The sequence below is a fragment of the Protopterus annectens genome, chromosome 10.part0, assembly GCF_019279795.1.
Source record: "Protopterus annectens isolate FY-2018-M chromosome 10.part0, PAN1.0, whole genome shotgun sequence".
Taxonomy (NCBI): domain Eukaryota; kingdom Metazoa; phylum Chordata; order Ceratodontiformes; family Protopteridae; genus Protopterus; species Protopterus annectens.
This window is the reverse complement of record NC_056744.1, coordinates 972,135,967-972,156,200: the sequence shown is the minus strand read 5'-3', so window position 1 is coordinate 972,156,200 and position 20,234 is coordinate 972,135,967. Positions and strand designations below refer to the sequence as shown.

The 20,234-nt window shown below is 41.3% G+C and overlaps 1 protein-coding gene across 1 annotated transcript in view; it reads right to left on the bottom strand.

Moving 5' to 3' along the window:
• The window catches only part of XPR1 (xenotropic and polytropic retrovirus receptor 1), a 2,667,923-nt gene that overhangs the window by 943,592 nt on the left and 1,704,097 nt on the right, over positions 1 to 20,234 (bottom strand). Inside the window, 1 exon segment of the mRNA XM_044085740.1 lies at positions 14,155 to 14,342. Within this exon segment, the coding sequence (XP_043941675.1) occupies positions 14,155 to 14,342 (188 nt within the window).

Here is a 20,234-nt window from a genome sequence, read left to right as displayed (position 1 = left end):
GCCTTAACCCCCTTGGGACCCTGAGAAATAGTTTCTGGGTCAGCAGCAGGGTTTTTAAAAAGAAAGTTATGTGAATCAGGAACCCTGTAGTATCTGTCTGGTTTAACAGGAGCTGGAGGTAAGGAGTCTGGAGAAAGGCCGGACTCTGAAAATACATCATCTACAATGTCTAGCACATGGGGAATAGCAAGAGGCCTGTGCTGAGGAAGTAAAAGAAAATCTCTAAGCCTTTTCTGTGATTCTGAGTAATCTTGGCTCTCCCAGTGGAAGTGCTCCCTCATGGCATGCAGGGTTTCTCCAAAAGAATAATCCTCAGGAGGAGAGGCTGAAGGAATGGATTCTTCAGCATTAGAATCCTCATAGGGAGGAAGAGAGTATTACTGTACAGAAGAGGAGTCAGAGGAAATGGAAACCTGATCTGAAGAGTCATAGTCTGTCTCTTGCCTAGGCCTCTTGTCAGGAGGGGGATGGGAACCCCTGATCAAGGTAATAAGGTCTTCGGCCATTTTGAGCATCTGTTTCTTAGGCATGGAAGTCTGTCCTGGAGAATGCTGTACTTGTTTCTTTGTCTTTAAAGCTGCTGTAATTTTTGCTTTTGAAGCAGAAGTAGGCTTTACATATAGCTGTGTAGGTCTGAAAACACCCACAGAAGCCGATGCCTGCTCAGTGGCTCCGAACCCATCTGAGGGAATAAATTCTGAATGTCCAATACCTTGAGTATCCAGAGGCCTAGCTGGCTCCACGTGGGAGTCGTCAGCGGCCTGTGGCTCTGAAGTAGCGGGTGTCAGGGACTGCGAAAGCGCCTCACTGAGAACCGGCGACTGGCTTAGCTGAAGCCTCGTCATCGGTTTTGGATCTCGGATGCCTGTCCTTCTCTTTTTCCTTGTGTTTTTTAGAAACTGCGGTCGTCGGCTGTTCCAATGGCATTATGTAATTGAATTTTCAGCCAAAGTAATGATAAGCAAAATAAAACCGACGCTTAATAGTGCGTTTGTTGAATCTAGCACAAAACCGACAGCTAGCAACGTTATGATCAGGGCCTAGGCAAGTAATACAGTAAGAATGATAATCCTTATGAGGTATTTGCTTCCCACAAGAAATACAATTGTTAACTTTTTCTGTCATCGGTCTGGAGCAAGAAAAAAGTTTCCCCAATGGGGTACTTAGCTTTAATGAAGACTTCGGATCTGAAATTCGTCTGTAAAAATCTCAGGAATCAGCCAATCGGCACTTGCGAACTGCTTTTGCTTCGGGCACCGTGTGGCAAGAAAGACTGAAGAAAATGGTGTCGGCTGCATCTTTTATACCCCTGGCGCACTGACGTCAGGGAAGAGGCGACAGCAACCGACGCCGGACCTAGACTTTGGAATTCTGGCCGACTGCGGGTAGCCTGCCAGCAGGATAACCCAAGAGTAATGACTGCAACAGTGAAACACGAACTTTCAGCTTTCAGCAAGGAATATTAATTATTGGTGGGGATTGGAATTTAATTTGCAACAGTTAGGATGTAACTGGGGGCACTAGAAGGGAAAATATAACAAAAGAGGGTAGATTTTTGAAGAAATTTATGAAAATATTTGGCATGGAAGATGTGAATTCAGTAGTGGGCGTTTGGAAAGAATTTATATAATATTCCCCAAGGTAAAAAAAACTGGGCCATGCTAGACAGAAGCTACATTTCACAGGAACATGTCCACATAATTGAACATTTTGATACACATCCAATAACTACTTCAGATCACATGCCAATAATAACTAAAATAAAAATCTAGGGTAATGAAATAAAAATGAGACACTGATGCTTCCCCACCTATCTTTTAAACAGTGAGGAATTTAAAGAATGAAAGTGGAAATTATTCCGGAATTACTAGGGAAGATAAGACATTTCTTCAAAAAATATAGAGCTCAGAAAATATATAGCTAGAGAGTGGGATAAAATGAAAGTGGAGTTTAAAAATAGGGTGAAAAAAATAAAAAACATATGGTTAAGAATTAACCAGAATTATTCACAGGGACTAACCAAGGTTAAAGTACTGCAGAATAGGGGGAATCTCAGAGAACAAGAGGTGCAGCTGCAGAGTGCTAAAGAGAAAAAAAAGGAATACCTCAATAACATGCATGAGTTTAGAAAGATTGCTGTTAAGCAACTGTTTCTTGATAACTTCAGAGCGCAAAAGCTTTTAATACAATGTCTCAGGCAACAGAAACTAGAAAGGGTTTTTTCCAAGCTTACAGAACCTATAAAAATGAAATAACCAGAAATCCTGCAGACGTATTAGAAATATTTTGGAAATTTTATGAAAATCTGTATGAAACAGAGGAATGTGGAAATCATGAAAAAGATAACGCCAGAGCACAAAAGCTTTTAACACAATGTCTCAGGCAACAGAAAATAGAAAGGATTTTTGCAAAGCTTACAGAACATATAAAATGGAAAATAACCAGAGATCCTGTAGAGGTATTAGAAATATTTTGGACATTTCATGGAAATCTGTACGAATCAGAGAAATGTGGAAATCAAGAAAACATACAAATGGAAGTGTTTATGGAAGAATTAAATATGCTAAAGTTAAGTGTAGATAAAGTTCAGTTAGTAACAGTCAGGATAGGAAGAGATGAGTTAAAACTGGTGATGCATAACCAATCTACAGGAATACATGGCACTCCTGTGGAAGTTTGTAAGTTAGGAGGGAAGAAAGTGATAACGATTTGGAAAATTTTGTTTAAGAATATTTTAAAACAAGGAGAAGCACAAACATCCTGGAAGAAAGCAGTAGTGCTGTAATACATAAAGATGGTAACAACCCATCAGATCTAGCTTCATATAGCTCCATTTAAATTCTAAACCATAATTATAAAGTGTGTACGTTTATATGGCTAAAAGAATGGCAAAGGTGATGTAAAAATTGATATATATGGATCAATGCATTTTTGTGGAGGGGAGGCAAACATTTTACAACATTAATAGAACAATGATGATCCAGAGTGAAGCAGAATGCAAGAAAATCCCATTGTTGTTGGTGGGTCCTGATGCAGAGAAAGCATTTGACAGATTAAGCTGGGACTTTCTGAGCCGGGTAATGGAAACATTTGCATTCCCTGATAAAATTATAAGGTTGATTAGGAGGATACATGAGGGATAGGAGGTAGAAATTAAAGTGTTGGGGGGGTCCTCTCTGATAACTTCTGTTTGAGCAGAGGAACTAGGCAGGGGTGTCCTCTTTCCTCTTTGTTATTTGCATTGCATTTAGAACCACTGGCAAAGAAAATAAGGGACTCAGAAATTCAAGCATATAACTGGTATGGTAATCAAGAAAAGTAGGCTATACTTGTAGACAATATTATTTTGTACCGGATAAAACCAGAAAAGAACATATCAGTGTTGTGGAACATTCTGAGACAGCTTCAAGTCTTTTCACGATACAAAATTAATGAAGATAAAACAAAGGAAATAGGTATAAACTATGTGCAAACACATTGTGCAGTAATACCCATAGTTATAGGGACATGGTAAAATGAAGTACTTAGGAGTACAGATTAAAAATTATTCTGTTATGGCAGCTAAGGATATATGAGAAGAGACTAAACAAAAGATGATAGAAACACTGAGAAATTGGAAGCTCCGTTTTATGGATATGGATAGCAAGATACTAGCATTGAAAATGTTTTTGATCCCTTTAGTTTTATACACAGGCCAGGTATATTTTTATCAACCAGAGAAGACATGGTTAGCAATTAATAGATTTTAAACATTTCATGCAGGAGACGAAGAGGGAAACAGTTAAGTGGGGTAAATTGATCCTTCCAACAGTACAAGGTGGTTTGGGATTACTTGATTTGAAGGGGTATTTCAGAGCTACACAGCTAAGGCTCCTATACATAGCACAAGCAGAAATCAATAATTCAAAGTGGAAATAGATAACGATGAAACACGGGGAAGCTCAAGAAACAAGTTCAGACTTGGAAGAATTAAATATGCCAAGGCTAGAGGGAGATAAGGCTCATTACTAACAGTCTGGAGAGGAGGAGATGAGATGTAAACAGTGATGCATAACCAATCTACAGGAAAGTCCCCAGGATTAGATGATATTCCTGTGGAAGCTTGGAAACTAGGAGGGGAAAAACTGATGAAGATCTGGAAGGTTTTAACAGTATTTTAAGAGGAGAAGTACCAACATCCTGGAGGAAAGCGGTAGTAGCTATACTACCTAAAGAGGGTAAAGATCCATCAGATCCAGCTTCATACAGGCCCATTTCAATACTAAATCATGACTATAAAGCATTTGTGTCCATAATGGCTAAAAGAATGGCAAAAGTGATGCCAAAACTGATAGGTATGAATCAGTGTGGTTTTGTGGAGGGAAGTCAAACATTTGACAACATAAACAGAACAGTTACAAACACTAAAACTAAAAATGTTCCGTGTGACAGTAGGCAGGAGGGGAAAAAACGAATCCACTAGAATATAGACCCAAACCATTTATTCAGATGTAATTGCTTTCGAAATATACAAAATTTCTTCATCAGACATAAAAATCATAACAACAGACCTACCATAAATATACTAATGTTAAAAACATAACATCCAATCACATTCTAAGAAGTTCCCTCCAAAATGCTTCTCAATTAAAACACATTCAACCTTAAAGTAACAGCACTCCAAGGCATACAATGAAACCCCCACTGCTATTTCAGCCTCCTATTTATCAGGATTGGTTTCATGCGAACTGAGGTGCGCCCCTAACCTCAAGATTTATTTTATTTTATTTATTTTATTTTACATTTGTTGACTGGACTAGTCTAACTGGATATATGTCCATTTTCAGTAGAGGCCCGGGGAGAAAAGCTCCAAGCATAAGTAGTGACAAAGATTACAATATACAGTAATAGTCAAAATAAATTACAGGACATTGTTACATTGAGGTTAACGAAAAGTTATGTACCTACCATAACGTTCCGTGTTAGTTGTCTTCTTCTCGCCTTCTTTCTTGCTGGATGGGTTCGGAGCCGATCCTCGGCTCCGACTCGGCCAATACTAAAGCTCGAGAGCTATTTTTACCGGCTCGAGGCTCCCCTATATCCCACAATGCTAGGTGGTAAATATCCAGATCTCGTTTGATAGCTGAAAGTATAGCAGTGCTGGTCTCCTAGAGACCAGAGAAAAATGAAATCCACCTCTATAGAAACTACCTGTAGAACTATCAATCGGGGCAATAGAGGTGGTTGACGCTGTGGAAGATAAAAGATCCCAAGGATCCTCTCCGTCTGTCCAGGCTAGGGGGATGGAGGGTGGGACGCAAGAAAGAAGGCGAGAAGAAGACAACTAACATGGAACGTTATGGTAGGTACATAACTTCTCAATGTTAAGTTGTCAATCTCGCCTTCATTCTTGCTGGATGAGACCGCGTCCCTAGCACCCTTATCCTGGGTGGCTCATCGGTACAGACTCTTGAGTACGGTGGAACCAAAGTTAGCCCGGTTTCTGGAGGCCATATCCAATTTATAATGTGAGATAAAGGTATGAGGAGAAGCCCATGTAGCTGCTTGACAGATGGAATCTATGGGCAGTCTGTCTTGAAATGCTACTGACGTAGCTAACGCCCTGGTTGAATGAGCTCCAGGTTGTGATGGTAGCTTTTGGTGTCTGAGTTCATAAATTAAGGAAATTACAGAGGCCAGCCATCTCGAAAGTGACACTTTGGAAACTGGAAGGCCCATCTTGCCTTCCGCACAAGATAGGAATAGCTGGTTAGACTTCCTAAACTGTTTAGTCCTATCCAAATAATAACGAAGCTGGCGATGAACATCTAGGAAATGTAACTTTTGTTCTGCCTTGTTGGAATAATTAGGGAAGAAAACTGGAAGGTCGATTGTCTGATTCAGATTCGCCTCAGAAGAAAATTGGGTAAAAAGGAAGGGTTGGTCCGAAGGGACACCCTGTCTTTGTGGAAAACTAAGTATGGAGGACGACTGCAAAGAGCATGAAGTTCAGATACCCGTCTAGCTGATGTTATGGCTACTAGAAAAAGGGTTTTCCATGAAAGCAATTTCAGAGAGCAGGAAGCGGCCGGTTCGAAGGGGGGGGGGAATCAAGGAGGCTAGAACCAAATTTAAGTCCCACTGAGGTGGGGGGTCTCTAATTGGGGGCTTGAGCAAAAATATACCTTTTAGAAAGGCTTTGCAAAGTTTGTGGGACATGATGCTGGAGTCTGAAAAGCCTAAATGGAAATTAGATATAGCCGCCAATTGTACTCTAATAGTAGACGAAGAAGAACCTGAGTGAAAAAGTTCTGCCAGGAAGTCTTGTATAGACTGGATAGGTGCAGTAAAAGGGTCTATGTTATTAGTTGCTGCCCAGAAGGAAAAACGTTTCCACTTGCTATTGTAAATCCTTCTTGTAGAAGACTTGTGGGAGGCTATAAGGATGTTACGGACCGAATGGGAAATTAAAGGAAGCCTGGCTAGGGTAGGAAGCGGAGCAATCAAGCTGTGAGGTTGAGAGATGGGAGGGAATGGTACAGCTGACCCGATTTGATGGGTCAAAAGATCTGGCACTGGATCCAGATGCCAAGGGTGCTCCAACAGAAACCGGTGAAGGAACGGAAACCATATCAGACGAGGCCAGTAAGGGGCAATGAGGATCATGTTGACTCTCAATGCGGTAGCTTTCTGAATTACTTGAGAGATCAGGGCAAAGGCATAAAGAAGTCCCCGGGGCCAATCGTGGACTAGAGCATCCCTGGCGGGTTGACCTGGTAGGGGAAAGAGGGTGAAGAAATCGTGACACTTGCTGTTTTGGGGAGTAGCAAAAAGATCACAGCAAGGTCGGCCCCATTTCTGAAAAATTTCTTTCAGTACTGACTGTTTGACAGATCACTCATGTGGTATGAGTATGGCCCTGCTCAACTTGTCCGCTATCACATTGGACTTCCCGGGGATGTGCGTTGCTATCAGAAACCGCTGAAATGAGATCGCCCACTGCCAAAGTCTGAGTGCCTCTCGACATAAGGGATAAGACTTGGTTCCGCCCTGTTTGTTGATGTACCATACTACAGACATATTGTCTGTCTGAATTGCAATAGTCCCGGTGGGAAGAGAGTGCTGAAGGGCTTGCAACGCTAAAAGTACTGCTCTCATCTCCAGGACATTTATGTGCAAATGGCTTTCGAAAGGTTGCCATGTGCCCTGGACCGTCCTGCCCTGACAATGCCCCCCCCCCACCTGATCAGGGAGGCGTCTGTTGTCACCGTAGCAACCAGAGGGGGGGGGCGAATGATCTGCCCTGAAGAACTTGAGGGGAGGTCATCCACCAAGATAGATGCTTCTTGTATGATTGGGTCAGCAGAATACTGTGAGACATTGGGAGCTGTTGGAAGGACCACTGAGAAAACAGCATCCACTGGAGGATCCGCATGTGAAAGCGGGCTAGGGGAAGAAGTGTAAATGGCAGCTGCCATGAGACCTAAAACCTACAAGACAAACCTGGCTTTGATCCTGTCGCACTGAAGAAGAATGTGAGCATGTTTGCGGATATCTGATACTCTCTGCTCTGTTAGCTTCACGGAAAGATGAATTGTGTCTAAGGTGGTGCCTATAAAGGTAATAGCCTGACAAGGCAACAAGGCAGATTTTTCGAAATTTATGGAAATGCCTACAGCTTGACAAGTATGAATGGTGTAGTCTCTGGATATGAGAAGTTGACGCCTGGTAGTAGCGGTAAGGAGCCAGTCGTCTAAATATGGAAACACCTGGAATCCTTGTCGTCTCAGATGAGCCATGACCACTGCCATGCATTTGGTGAACACTCGGGGCATGTAGTGATTCCAAAGGGCAGGGCTCTGAACTGACAGTGACTGGCTTCCAGCCGGAAGCGGAGGAACCTTCTGGAGCGTCTGTGCATCTTGATATGATAGTACGCATCCTGAAGGTCTATTGAGCACATACAATTGTCCTGACCCAAGAAGGGTAAAATGGACTGAAGCGTGACCATCCGGAATTTTGTTTTGTTTACAGACTTGTTTAGTCTGCTGAGATCCAATATTGGTCTCCAGTCCCCTGTCTTTTTTGGAACCAAAAAGAATTTGGAGTAGATTCCGGATCCTTGCTGGTCTGCCGGGACTGGCTGGATAGCTCTTTTTGACAGCAGCTTTGATATTTCTAGTGCTGCTTGTTCCCTTAGACCGGGTGGAACACCTGGAAGGGGCCCTTTTGGTTGAGATGGGATGTGGACAAAGGGAATTTTGTAACCCTCGGATATAATCGACTGTACCCATTTGTCTTGAGTGAGAGAAAGCCAGGCTTCTGGATACAGTGATAATCTTCCCCCGACTGCCTCCGAAGGTGGACAGTCGGGCAGCTCCTCAGGGATGCTGAAAAGGTTTGTCAGAGAGAGTCTCTCTGCTACCTTGATTTTGCGGACCCCCCCTGCCCCTAGGGCGGCTTCCATTGTTGTTCCCCCCTCTGCCTCTAGAGGGGAACTGACTCTGTGCATCAGGCGAGACTCCCTGTGATTTGCGGAACCACATTCCCCCCCCCCCTTCTGACCCTTGGGATACGGTCTAGAAGGGGTAGAAAACCGGACTCCCACAGCAGAGAGTGTCTTGCCATCCTGTTCGCACCTAGTCAACGTGTCCTTCACCTGAGGTCCAAACAACGCTGAACCATCAAAAGGGGAATTGGTGAAAGGACGCCTTGAAAGGGTCTGTAAAGTTACAAAGCCGCATCCAGGCGTGACGTCGCAAAGCTACACCTGTGCCAGCGGCCCTACTCGCCCCATCGGCTGCATAGGAAAGAAGCCGCATGGAGGAGTTGACGATTGAATTCAGGGTTGCCAACTGGCAGTTCATTTTGTCTCGAAACCCCTCAGTTGTTGGATCCTGCAAAGCATCACCCATTTCCTTGAGCATATCTCTCTGAAGACGGGTGAAGTGACACAAGTAGTTCAGCGAACGCATAGCAAAGGTCGCTGAGGAGAACATTCGCTTACCGTACCTATCCATAGCCTTACATTCCTTATTAGGAGGATGGATAGGTACCGAAGGATCGGCTAATTCCTTTTTAGTGGCTGCAGCCACCACCATAGCATCAACAGAGACACCCTTGGATAAGAATTCTTTGTCCTTAGGAGCTGTAATAAACTTGGACAGCCTTTGTGGGGTAGGTTCCACCGTATCAGGGGCTGTCCATGCCTTCCTTGCCACCACTTCCATGAGGGGGTCAAAGGGAGGAGATACCCAGGAGGTGGAAGGGCGAAAGCCAAAAGCCTCAAGGTAGACCGACTCGTCCTCTGAAGGGTTAAGGGTGGACTAGTTCCCCCTCTAAGGATCTCAAGGATGTCTGAAAAGGAGACATCCTCAGAGGAGGACCGTGGGGACCCTTCCGACTCATCCAAGTTGGTATCCGAGGTGATAGACTCGGGGGAGTCAATATGCTTCCTCTTGCATTGTTTCTTCCGAGGGGGTTCCCCTGAAGGATCAGGAGAAGCCTCGGAAGAGGAGGATATTCCCAGTGGGGAAACTTGAGACGTTGGCTCTCTACGGTCTGGGACGAGAGGGTGGGTAGAGACCATCGCAGGCACTGTAGAGGGAGGAGCGGAGGGAGCCAACCGTGGAGCAGACACCGGGTCTAGCACGCTCCGCATGACCTCGAAGGCACCCCGATCAGGCGGGGCCGAAGATCCCTGCTCCGAAGAGACGAGGACTCCTCCCGGCACCAAAAGGGATGGCTCCGAGGCCGATGGGGCCGAGCTCACCAGCACCGAAGCTCCGAGAGGGAGAATGGGCTCAGACAAGGGTCCGATGACACTCGCCCCCTCGGAGCCGACGAGGGACGCCCGGCGCCCAGATCCCTCCAAGGAGGAGATCGGTGCTGATGATGAAGCCGAAAGTGGAAGTATCGGCTCCGACGCACCGACAGTCACGGCTCCCAGAAGCTCCGGCTCCGAACTCATGGGAATCGGAGGAGGAACTGAGGAAGGGATGGGTATAGCCACTGACCATTGGGTAGGGCTATGCAGTATTTGGGCCAGTGCCTGGGACTTGAGAAGTCTGCTCACCACCCTCTCTAAGTCGTCGTCGGACAGTCTGGAGGACCGAGAGGAGTGGGACCTATGGCTCCTCTCTGATAAGAGTGGAGATCCCGGGGCAGAGTGGATAGAGCCAATGGATGGGGATCTCGACCTCTTCCTAGTAGATGGCTCCGACAAAACTATCGGAGCCGTCTGAGTCTCGGACCTCTCGGCTCCAGCCGGAGCCGAGGTAACAGTTTTAATCTTTGAAACATCGGCTCCAGACAGAGTCAATGTCGAAGCATCCTTAGAGCCACCAGCGGACGGCTCCGAAGCTGGAGCCGACGCCTTGGAAGGCTTAGAAGGTTTTCCTGATGCGGTCTGGGTCAGGGAGCCTTTAGGCTTTAATAAGCCTCGAAGTATCAGTTTATTTTTGAGTTCCTGCAGGACTCTTGGACTGAAAGCATGGCAGACAGAACAAGAGTCCTGCAGGTGCAAAGGTCCCAGGCAATATACACAAGAAGTGTGACCATCTGTCAGACACATTTTCTGACAGCACGAGTCACACTTCTTGAAGCCTGAGACCTTGGAGTCTTTAGACATCCTAAAGTGGCTGTAAAACAAAGACACACACACAGACACACCTTTAAAGAAAGGGGAAAATCTAAGCCAATCACTCACACAATAAAGTATGACTAAGGGGAAGTGAGGAGGGCCCGAAGGCCTAAGGAAATTAACAGGGGATAAACGGGAAAAACAATTAGGGGAACCCGAATGAAACTAGGGATAGATAACTAAAAAAAAAATTTATTGTGAGAAACTATCCTAAGAAAAATAAGGGGATTTTAAAGTTTAACAACTATAAAAAGTCACTAACCTGCAGAGCCGGTAGAAACAAGCACCTCGCAGCTAAAGCGGCAAACGAGATATGGGTATTTACCGCCTAGCATTGTGGGATATAGGGGAGCCTCGAGCCGGTAAAAATAGCTCTCGAGCTTTAGTATTGGCCGAGTCGGAGCTGAGGATCGGCTCCGAACCCATCCAGCAAGAATGAAGGCGAGATTGACAACTTAACATCATAAGTTATATAGGTTAACACTAAGATCAAATACTGAGAGCAATAATTTGAGAGAGAGCAATCAAAAAAAGAAAAAAAAAATATTGAATTGTAAAAATGTCATATATAATTTTTTTTTTTTTTTTACAGGTATGTGACATAGAACACTGGAGTATAGAAGTATAAGGAGAGCAAAAAGGGGAAAGAGATAACAGTCAGGGTATTTCAGTCAGTGTTGGAGCAGGGACAAAGCCAGTGAGTTTTAAGATATTCTTTAAGATACTTTTTAAAGAGATGAGTGGAAGCAAGAGATGAAAGTTCACTAGGAAGGTGGTACCAGCTTTTTCCTACTGCGTTGGCGAAAAGTGAGTCCCCAGGTTTGTTGTTAGATTTAATAGTGGAGACTAGACTTTTGTTAGCTGAGTGAAAGATCCACTGTAACTCAGTACACTCTGTCCTATTGATAAAATTACCCAACCTTACATTCTCTACGAGCACTTGTAATACCTGAAACATTAAAACATGTCCACTCCAAGCCTGTACCGTGTGTCTAGCCAAGGCACTGTAATCTAACCCTTTCCTTGTACAATAAATATGGTCCCTAATCTGTTCCCTCAAATGGCGGTTCATTTTCCCTTCATAAAATTTATAACAGATTGTACAATGAGCCACATATATGACATTTTTGGCGTTACAATCAACCACATCCTTCAAGCGCCATAAATGATCAGTACCCGGGTGCTTAAAAAAATGAGATTCATCACTGAATTCACACTGTGTACAACCACTGCACTTCCATGTACCAGCTAAGGCTTCACTGCAGAATCTATTGACTCTAGGGTAAAAAAGGTGCTGTTTCAATGTTTTTTTCTATTCTTGTACACAAACCTGGGTTTCAGTTCCACCAGTCAAGCTGTTCTTTCATCTACGCTTAAAATGTGCCAATTACTACAAATTATGTCCCTGACCATTCCTACATCAGTGGTAAAGGACAGAACCACAGGAACACCCTGGTTCTGCTTCATCATCCCTCCTACGTCCCTAAACCCTTCAGAGAAGTATGACCTAGCCCTACCCCCCTCTCCTGACATACCTTCTTATAGGCCAATTCCACCTCCGCTTGGGTATAACCCCTTTTCTTGAAACCCTTCTGCAATTGTTCCAGACCAACCACAAAAATCACAGTCCTCATAGGACAGTCGTGATATCCTCATCGCTTGTCCCTTTACTATGTTCGTAAAAATATGCTTGGGGTGCATACTATCCCTTTGTAAATATGCTGATCGGAAACTCTCCTTCCTGTGCATCCTGGTCACAAGGTTGCCACATGGTTCCCTCTCTATTTCAACATCCAAGAAATATACCTTCAAATTGGAACGTTTCATGGTAAATTTCAAAAAAACTACTGCTAGTGTTCAAATACGCAAAAAAACTCAAAGTACCCTCTTCACCCTTCCAACCAATGAAGAGATCATCCACAAAGCGGCAGTATACACAAACATGAAAAGAGACATATGTAAAGAGAAAGTAATAGGGGATCCTAAGTGAAAGACCAGCACTGGTAGAGGTTTTAGTAGAATGTGGAACAGAAGCTGCTGTTAAAAAAGGATAACTAGTAGGCATGTAAAATAATGTATGATAACTATAGGAATCAATCAGAGGAGCTTAGAAAGGATTAGAAAGAGAGAATGGATAAGCAATTCACAAAGAAACACTCGTAGGATACATGTACAAATACATAAAGTCTAGAAGATTTAGGATCTTTGCTTGGAAGTGTTTGCATAGGTATTTTTATATCCCAAGCAGACTCCGAAGAATTTTTCATAAGGTAAATTGCAAATGTTGGAGGTGTGATGGGGAAGAATGAAGTAAGTGAGAACATATTTTGGGGAGTACAATGAGTTGGCAGACTATAAAATTCCCTCCAGACTACTCTGTCAGAAATACTGCATGACCAGACTGGTGTAACTAAGGACATTACTTTTTGATCTGTGATACAGAATCGGAATTGCCTAGACAAGGCTGCCAGAATTTCGTTATGGTGGCTGCCAAAAAAAGCAATTACTAGTAGTGAATGTAATAACAGCTAAAAGAACTGAAAGTGGGACCTTTAGGATAAAATTACATACAAAAAAATTGGAAACTATGGGAACAATACACGCAGAACAATGTTTTGGAAAAGGAATGAGGTTTAAGGGAAGGCAGGAAATTAATGAGCTATGTAATGTTTGAATGACAATGACTGGCTAAATTATAATAGATGTATAATGTTTGCAACTAAAAATATGACAATATGGCTTGTTTTCATTTGTATAAATGTACAACTGCCTATGTCAAAAGTGCTAATTCAATAAAGATGTTTCTTGCTTAACGAAAAAAAATACTGCATTTCAAACATGCTACAATGTGAACAATTTATCATCTAGAAAAGCAAAGTACTTTATTGGGAAATTTATTCAGATTTCCAATCTGGACATGTGCTTTACAAAACAAAATCTGAAGATTCATAACTGGGAAACACAGAAAACAGAATTGTCTTATGCTTACTAACAATAGGGAGCTACAAACTTTTCACAAAACAAACCCGTTTTTGCTTGCTATTTTACACAATGCACAGTGATGAATTCTGTGCAGTCAGAGGGCTTCTGAAAATGAAACACTGTCCCAGAGTCCTGACATCAGGAAGCACTCGGGTTAGCCTGCTGAAATTACAGTCACTCTCTAAGCCAGTCTATCAAAGACTTCCCAATGTGTATCCGAACAATACAGGATCCTTTCCCCAGTGACCTAAGACTTGCATATACTGTTACCATCTTCTCATCACAGCAAAACTTTATTTTCAGGAAAATGTAAAACATAGCTGCCTATGTGCAATTACCTAAAGTGGAATTTCAGCAACTGTGGTGATGCGATTTAAATCATGAGGAGTTCTCACAAGTGTTTACGTTGCTGCTGTTGTTTAACGCTGCATTATAAGATACATTTCTTTTTCTGTAATAAGACCATGACTGAACAAGGATCTCTGTGATCTATTTCATGTAACTGTAAATAAAATAACTAGGAAATATCCCATTGTCAAAATGTTACATACCTCAAAGAGATGCTGGTGAGACAGGTTGCTCCTAGGATTGAGCTCAAAGATCAGCACATGGTTCACTCCAGCTTGCCTCCAGCCATAGGTGTTAATGCCCAGAAGAAAAAGAAATTCTATCAAAAGGAACCCTCCTCTATAAATCCGAATCAATGGCCAAACATTGCAATCCTTTAGTAAAAATACACCTAAGAAAGAAAATAAAACACATTAATGAAAAAAATATGAACAAAGTACCTGGAAATGTTAATAACCATAAAGCACTCAACAGCAACAAAATAACAGCTTTACAGCAGCTCCATAAAGAAAAGACCTGAGGCTCAGTTTACTCTGTGTTCCTTGCAGCCCTTGTTGTGTGACAAAGTACTACAATTTCATATATTTTGTTTAAACATAGAGAACAAAAATGTCTGCTATCATAGTTCATACTGTTGGGTACAATGGTAGTGGGAAACAAATAAATAAGGTAAAGGGATGCGAGGGCTGAAAGGCAGAAGTGCTTGAGTTGACTTACTAATAATCAGCAAACCCATCACAGGAATGTGCTTGAATCCAAACCTGTGACACTATAAAAGGGTGTTCATACAGATAGTAATACAAGCACTAGTAATGTTATACTAAATCAGTTGACATATGGGATCTTTTCCAAGAATACACTTCTGTATAATGATGCCTCTCTTATACTCTGCACATCTGCCACAAAGGCAGCTAATTATAAAATACTTTTAACTACTACTCCCTCTGGTAAGGATTAACTCAACTTGTACAGAAGTAAGGAACATAAGATGAAAAAGGGGGAAAAAAGACAAGCTACGAAAAATCAGATGACATACTTAACCTACATTCAAGCTGCAGAAAATTCTTAACAGCATTTCCTAACATTTTGGTCAAAATTCTATTGTAACTCATGACTTTCTGAGAAAAGGTATAGCTGAGAAAAAGACACCTTATCTAGGCTGCTCTAACGTGTAAAATTTAAACTAAAAAGCAAAAATTAGAGTGCATCATAGAATTACACAGAACTGACTTCCTGACATTTGCCACAAGTTTTCTCAACACTTTTATTAAATTATCACTTAAGACATAGGCACACACACATTAGTAGAGATATATGCAATATAACAAAAGTAAACAGGATATATTACTGTGCAGCTAAATTAATAATAGATAAAACTCTACCACAAGAGCACATGGAAAGGAAGAGAAGAAATCAAATACAATCATGCAAGTATTGAACAGAGAAAACCATAAAGGAATTAAGACAAGAAGTGTCACTGTTAGAAGAGTATAGAAGAGGGAACAGAGCAACAAAAATACTCAAAGATAGACGCGATAAAAGCAATGTGCAGCATATAAGGGATTAGGATCTATCATGCATTATCACAAATACCACACTAATAATATCAGCGCAGGCAGAAAAATGTAGGAAAATATGTAGATAAAGGAAAAGTAAAAAAATAACCCATTTATTGATAACCCCAAAAAGGTCTACAACTGGGAAACAAGGTAAAAGGAACTCCAAGACCTCCCAAAAAAGAAGAAAGAGATACATTTTGGAGAAATATCTATGAAGATCCTGTGGAACAAAAACAACTTCTTCTTTCGGCTTTTCCCGGTTAGGGGTCGCCACAGCGGATCACCTTGTCCGCTCATGATCATAGTTGGCAGTGGAGTTTTACGGTGTCAAGTTGCCAGCCCGGCACCCAACCTTTCACAGAAGGCGCACACACGCACACGCTCACACCTAGAGCCAATTTAGTGTGTCCAATCAACCTACAGCATGTCTTTGGGATGTGGGAGGAAACCGGAGCACCCGGAGGAAATGCAAGCGACCACAGGGAGGACATGCAGACTCCGCACAGAAGGCACCCCAGCCAAGGATCGAACCGGAGAACCATTTGCTGTGAGGCGGCAACGCTAACCGCTGCACCACCGAGGCCACCCATCCTGTGGAACAAAAACAAAGATGCTAAATGGATAGAAGCAAAAAAAAAAAAAAAAAAAAAAAGGATCAGTTTAAAGTTACAAGATATGAAACAGGATGAAGTAACAGCCAGAAAGATTGAAACAAAGTTAAGAAAAGTCTCTAATTGGAAAACTCCAGGCCCAGAAGCAGTACCTAACTTGTGGTTAGAAGTACTAACATCTTTCCACAAAGATTTATCTATGAGTAAGAACTATTTATATATGTACCCAGAACAGACACCAATTTGGCTAACAAGAAAAACAATGGTCCTAGTTAAGACTGAACCTGCAAGCTACCCTAAAAATTATAGACCAACAACTTGCCTTTACACGATGTATAAACTATTAACTGGAATTGATGCTGACAGAGTTCATAGTCATTTAGAAGAAATCTCAAATCAAGGCAAAAGAACAAAAGGGCAATAAAAGAATGTCATATGGGACAAAGGATCATTTCTTGTTAAATAAAGTCATAGTGGAGAACTGTAAAAAGGGGAAGAGTCTAAGTATGGCTTGGATTGACTACAAAAAAGCATTTGACAGTATTCCACATTCATGGATAAAAAAGTCCTTAAAAATGTATAAGATACACCCTACACTCCTAAACTACATCACAGCGACCATGAAACATTGGCAAACCACTATGCAGTTAAGCCATGATAAAGGACAAATTATTATTCCAGGGATAAAAATCCAAAGGGGTATATTCCAGGGTGACACTCATTTACAGTTGCTCTTTTGCCTTGACCTTAACCCATTTAGCTGTCTGCTTAAGAGATTAGGTCATGGCTATAATTTGACTCCCAGAATGCAACAAAGTGTAAATACTTCTCATCTTCTCTTTGTTGATGATTTAAAACTGTACAGCTCATCAGATGAGGAACTGAAAGCACAACTGCAAGTAGTCAAAACTTTTTTAAATGATATAAGAATGTCATTTTGTCTTGATAAATGTGCAAAAGCAACCTTTAAAGCAGGAAAGCTGCAGCACGAAGAAAACATCAGTTTGGGACAAGAATGTGATACAAAAGAACTTGGGCAAGAAGGAGTGCATAAATATTTGGGAACTGATGAAGGATCAACAATAAAACATGAACAAATGCAAATAAAACTTAGTAAGTAATCTTTTGGAAGACTTAAATTAATCCTGAAAACAGCGCGGACATCTAGGAACAAAATTCAAGCTATAAACTAATTTGCTCATCCTGTTCTTACTTACAGTTTTGGGGTGACTGACTGTCCCCAATAGGTGTTGGACAGATTAGACAGGAAAAGGAGGATGCGTCATGCTCATGAAATGATTTATAAAGATCACTGCTTACAAAGATTATATATTCCCCATTTTGAAAGAGGTATGGGCCTCCTTGAAATTGGTTACATGTATAGATCTGCAATCAAGGGACTGCATACATATCTCGTGACCTCAATACCCAAACATAGTGAAAGTTTTGAAACATGAAGAGAATAAATCTAAGATGACTTCCCTTCTTAGTCAAGCAGAAGCATAACGGTGTCAAGCGGGAATGGAAATTAAACCAGAAGTAGATAAAAATCAGGCAGCAACTGAACGTGTCAAAAAACAAAAGAAAAGAATATAAGGTGAAGGATCAGATGAGAAGGCAAGAAATATGGAAAATGTATAAATATAGTTGTAAGTATAGAAAACTCCTGGAACAACCTCATGTTGATCAGGATCCAAGGCAAGAATGGTTATGGAGAGGTAAATTCAAACCAAAAGATGAAAGGCTAATATTGGCCGCCCAAGATACTGGGCTACATACACGTTGGTTTACAAAGTACACTGAGCATGTGGGAGAAACAGACAAATGTATGTTTTGTAAAACAGAATTGGAAACAGTTGTACACCTTGTTGCTGGTTGCAATATACTAATGGCAGAAGGACTACATACTGAAAGGCAGAATAATGTGGCAAGACTGTTGCACTGGGGATTGTGCAAACATTATAATATTGAAGTAGCTGAAAAACACTGGAAACATGAGCCACAAAGCATCATAGAAAATGAAGTCTACATCACATGGAATTACCCATTACTAACAGTTCAAAAGACAGATGCGAGAGAACCACACACAGTGGTCCATGAAAAGAAGACAAAAGTAGCATTGATCATTGAAATCGCTACACCCAGTGACTACAGTGTCATGTCTTGTGTAAAGAGAGACACAAAGTCATAAAATATCAGGATTTGCAGGTAGAAATCTGAGCAATGTGGAAGAAAGATACCCAGATAGTTCCAACAGTAGTAGTGGCAACGGGTCTTATAAAAAATAATCGACAATCATATTTAGAGATGTTACCAATACATGTAACTCTGTACGAACTGCAGGAGGAGTCATTACTGGGCACAATGCAGGTGCTGTGAAGAGCACTTCTGGCTAACATCAAAGATTGAAACAATACTAACTTCATTAACTTTAACTGTACTATGACTTAGTAATGGGGGGGTCCATTACCAAAATGCAAAAGGAAACAAATCATATTAACATTTTTTTACATTTAAATATATTGAACATTGCATATGTTTTCTTTCTTTAAAATAGTTTTTCACTCCAACTTTACATAAATTTCTCAGTTCCTGCTTCCCTTAAACCTCACTGTTCCTCCTCCTCTTGAAAATTATTCTGAATGTATTGTTCTTACAAATTCCATTTACTTCTATGTAATTTGCTCCTTCCATTTTTCTTAAGATCGTTCCAGTGCATTTCTTTCTTTTACAATATTCAATACTTAGAATACAGTTGGTTTATATGTTCTGGTAATAGCTTTTTTAGTAGCAAACAAAATTAAACTTAATAAGGCTTTAGATGGTGTAGGCAATTTAGATCCTGAGTCTTAGCTCAAAATAATAATTTCCTTAGTTACAACCATTTTCTCTCCCAATATTTTTAAAAGGGTATTCTGTTTGGAATTTTTTAAACCTGCCAATGCATTATACTCCAAAAATACATGTTCTGAGGTACTGCTTTCTTCTCTATCACACCGCCAAAATTTACTAAATACCTGAGGAAATACTCTGATATCGCCTGGGGTACCTATGCAAACACTTTCAAACAAAAATCCTAAACCTTACAGACTTTGTCACATGCCTGGGAGCCACGCATCTGCCCTCATATTGTTGCATTGTAAATTGCTTTTCCAATCTCTCTTGCTAAACTTTTCTAACCTCCCATAATGACTCCTAAAATTATCATGCAATATTTTATATGCCCTACTAATCATCCTTTTTTAACAAAGGCTTCTGTTCTAGCTTCAACTAAAAACTCTACCAGAGCAGCTCTTTCACTTGGGAGTCCCCTATTCCTTTCTCTTTGCCTATACTGTGATATCAATCCCCAGTAGGAAGGCAGCCTCTAACCTGCAGTCCAAACTTCTGCTTGGCCTCATCCTACTCAATTACCTTTCCCTCTCTACTTACTTGCTCCCAATACCTTGGGGCTCTTTTGCCAGTTTTCTCCAGTAAATTCCTGTCCTCTCTTGGCTATTTTCTGTACACCTATCTGCAGTAAGTATTATTGGCAAAATCTGTTTTTGCCTTTCTCATAATGGCTTAGTTCTTAGCATAGTTTCTGTAACTTTAGGAATATATAGTCAGTATGGTTGGTCTTCTACAGATCGGTACTGAAAATTCCTTTCTATTTTTTGACCCCCCCCCCCCACTAATCATCCCTTTCCACTTTGAATTATAACCTTCTGACTGTGTTATGTATATAAGCCTGAACTATGTATCTCTAAAATATCCCTTCAAATCAAGTAACCCTAAATTACCTTGTTCTAATGGGATGATTAACTTATCCCACATGACTCTTGCCCTCTTTCCCTCCCAAACTAATTCCTTCAACTCTTTTTTAATTATTATCAACAAGCTCTCCACTGGTTGATAAAAGCATGCTTGAACTGTTTACATAACTAGAACGACTAAAAACATGTTCAATGCTTGTGTCTTACTATCCATAAACAACAGCTTTCAGTTTCTCAGTTTTTGTGTTATCGGTTAAATCTCTTCCCACACATTCTTAGCTGACATAACAGAAACCTTTTTAATCCATATTTCCAAATACTTCATCTTACCATGTCCCAATAAATATGGGTATTATTA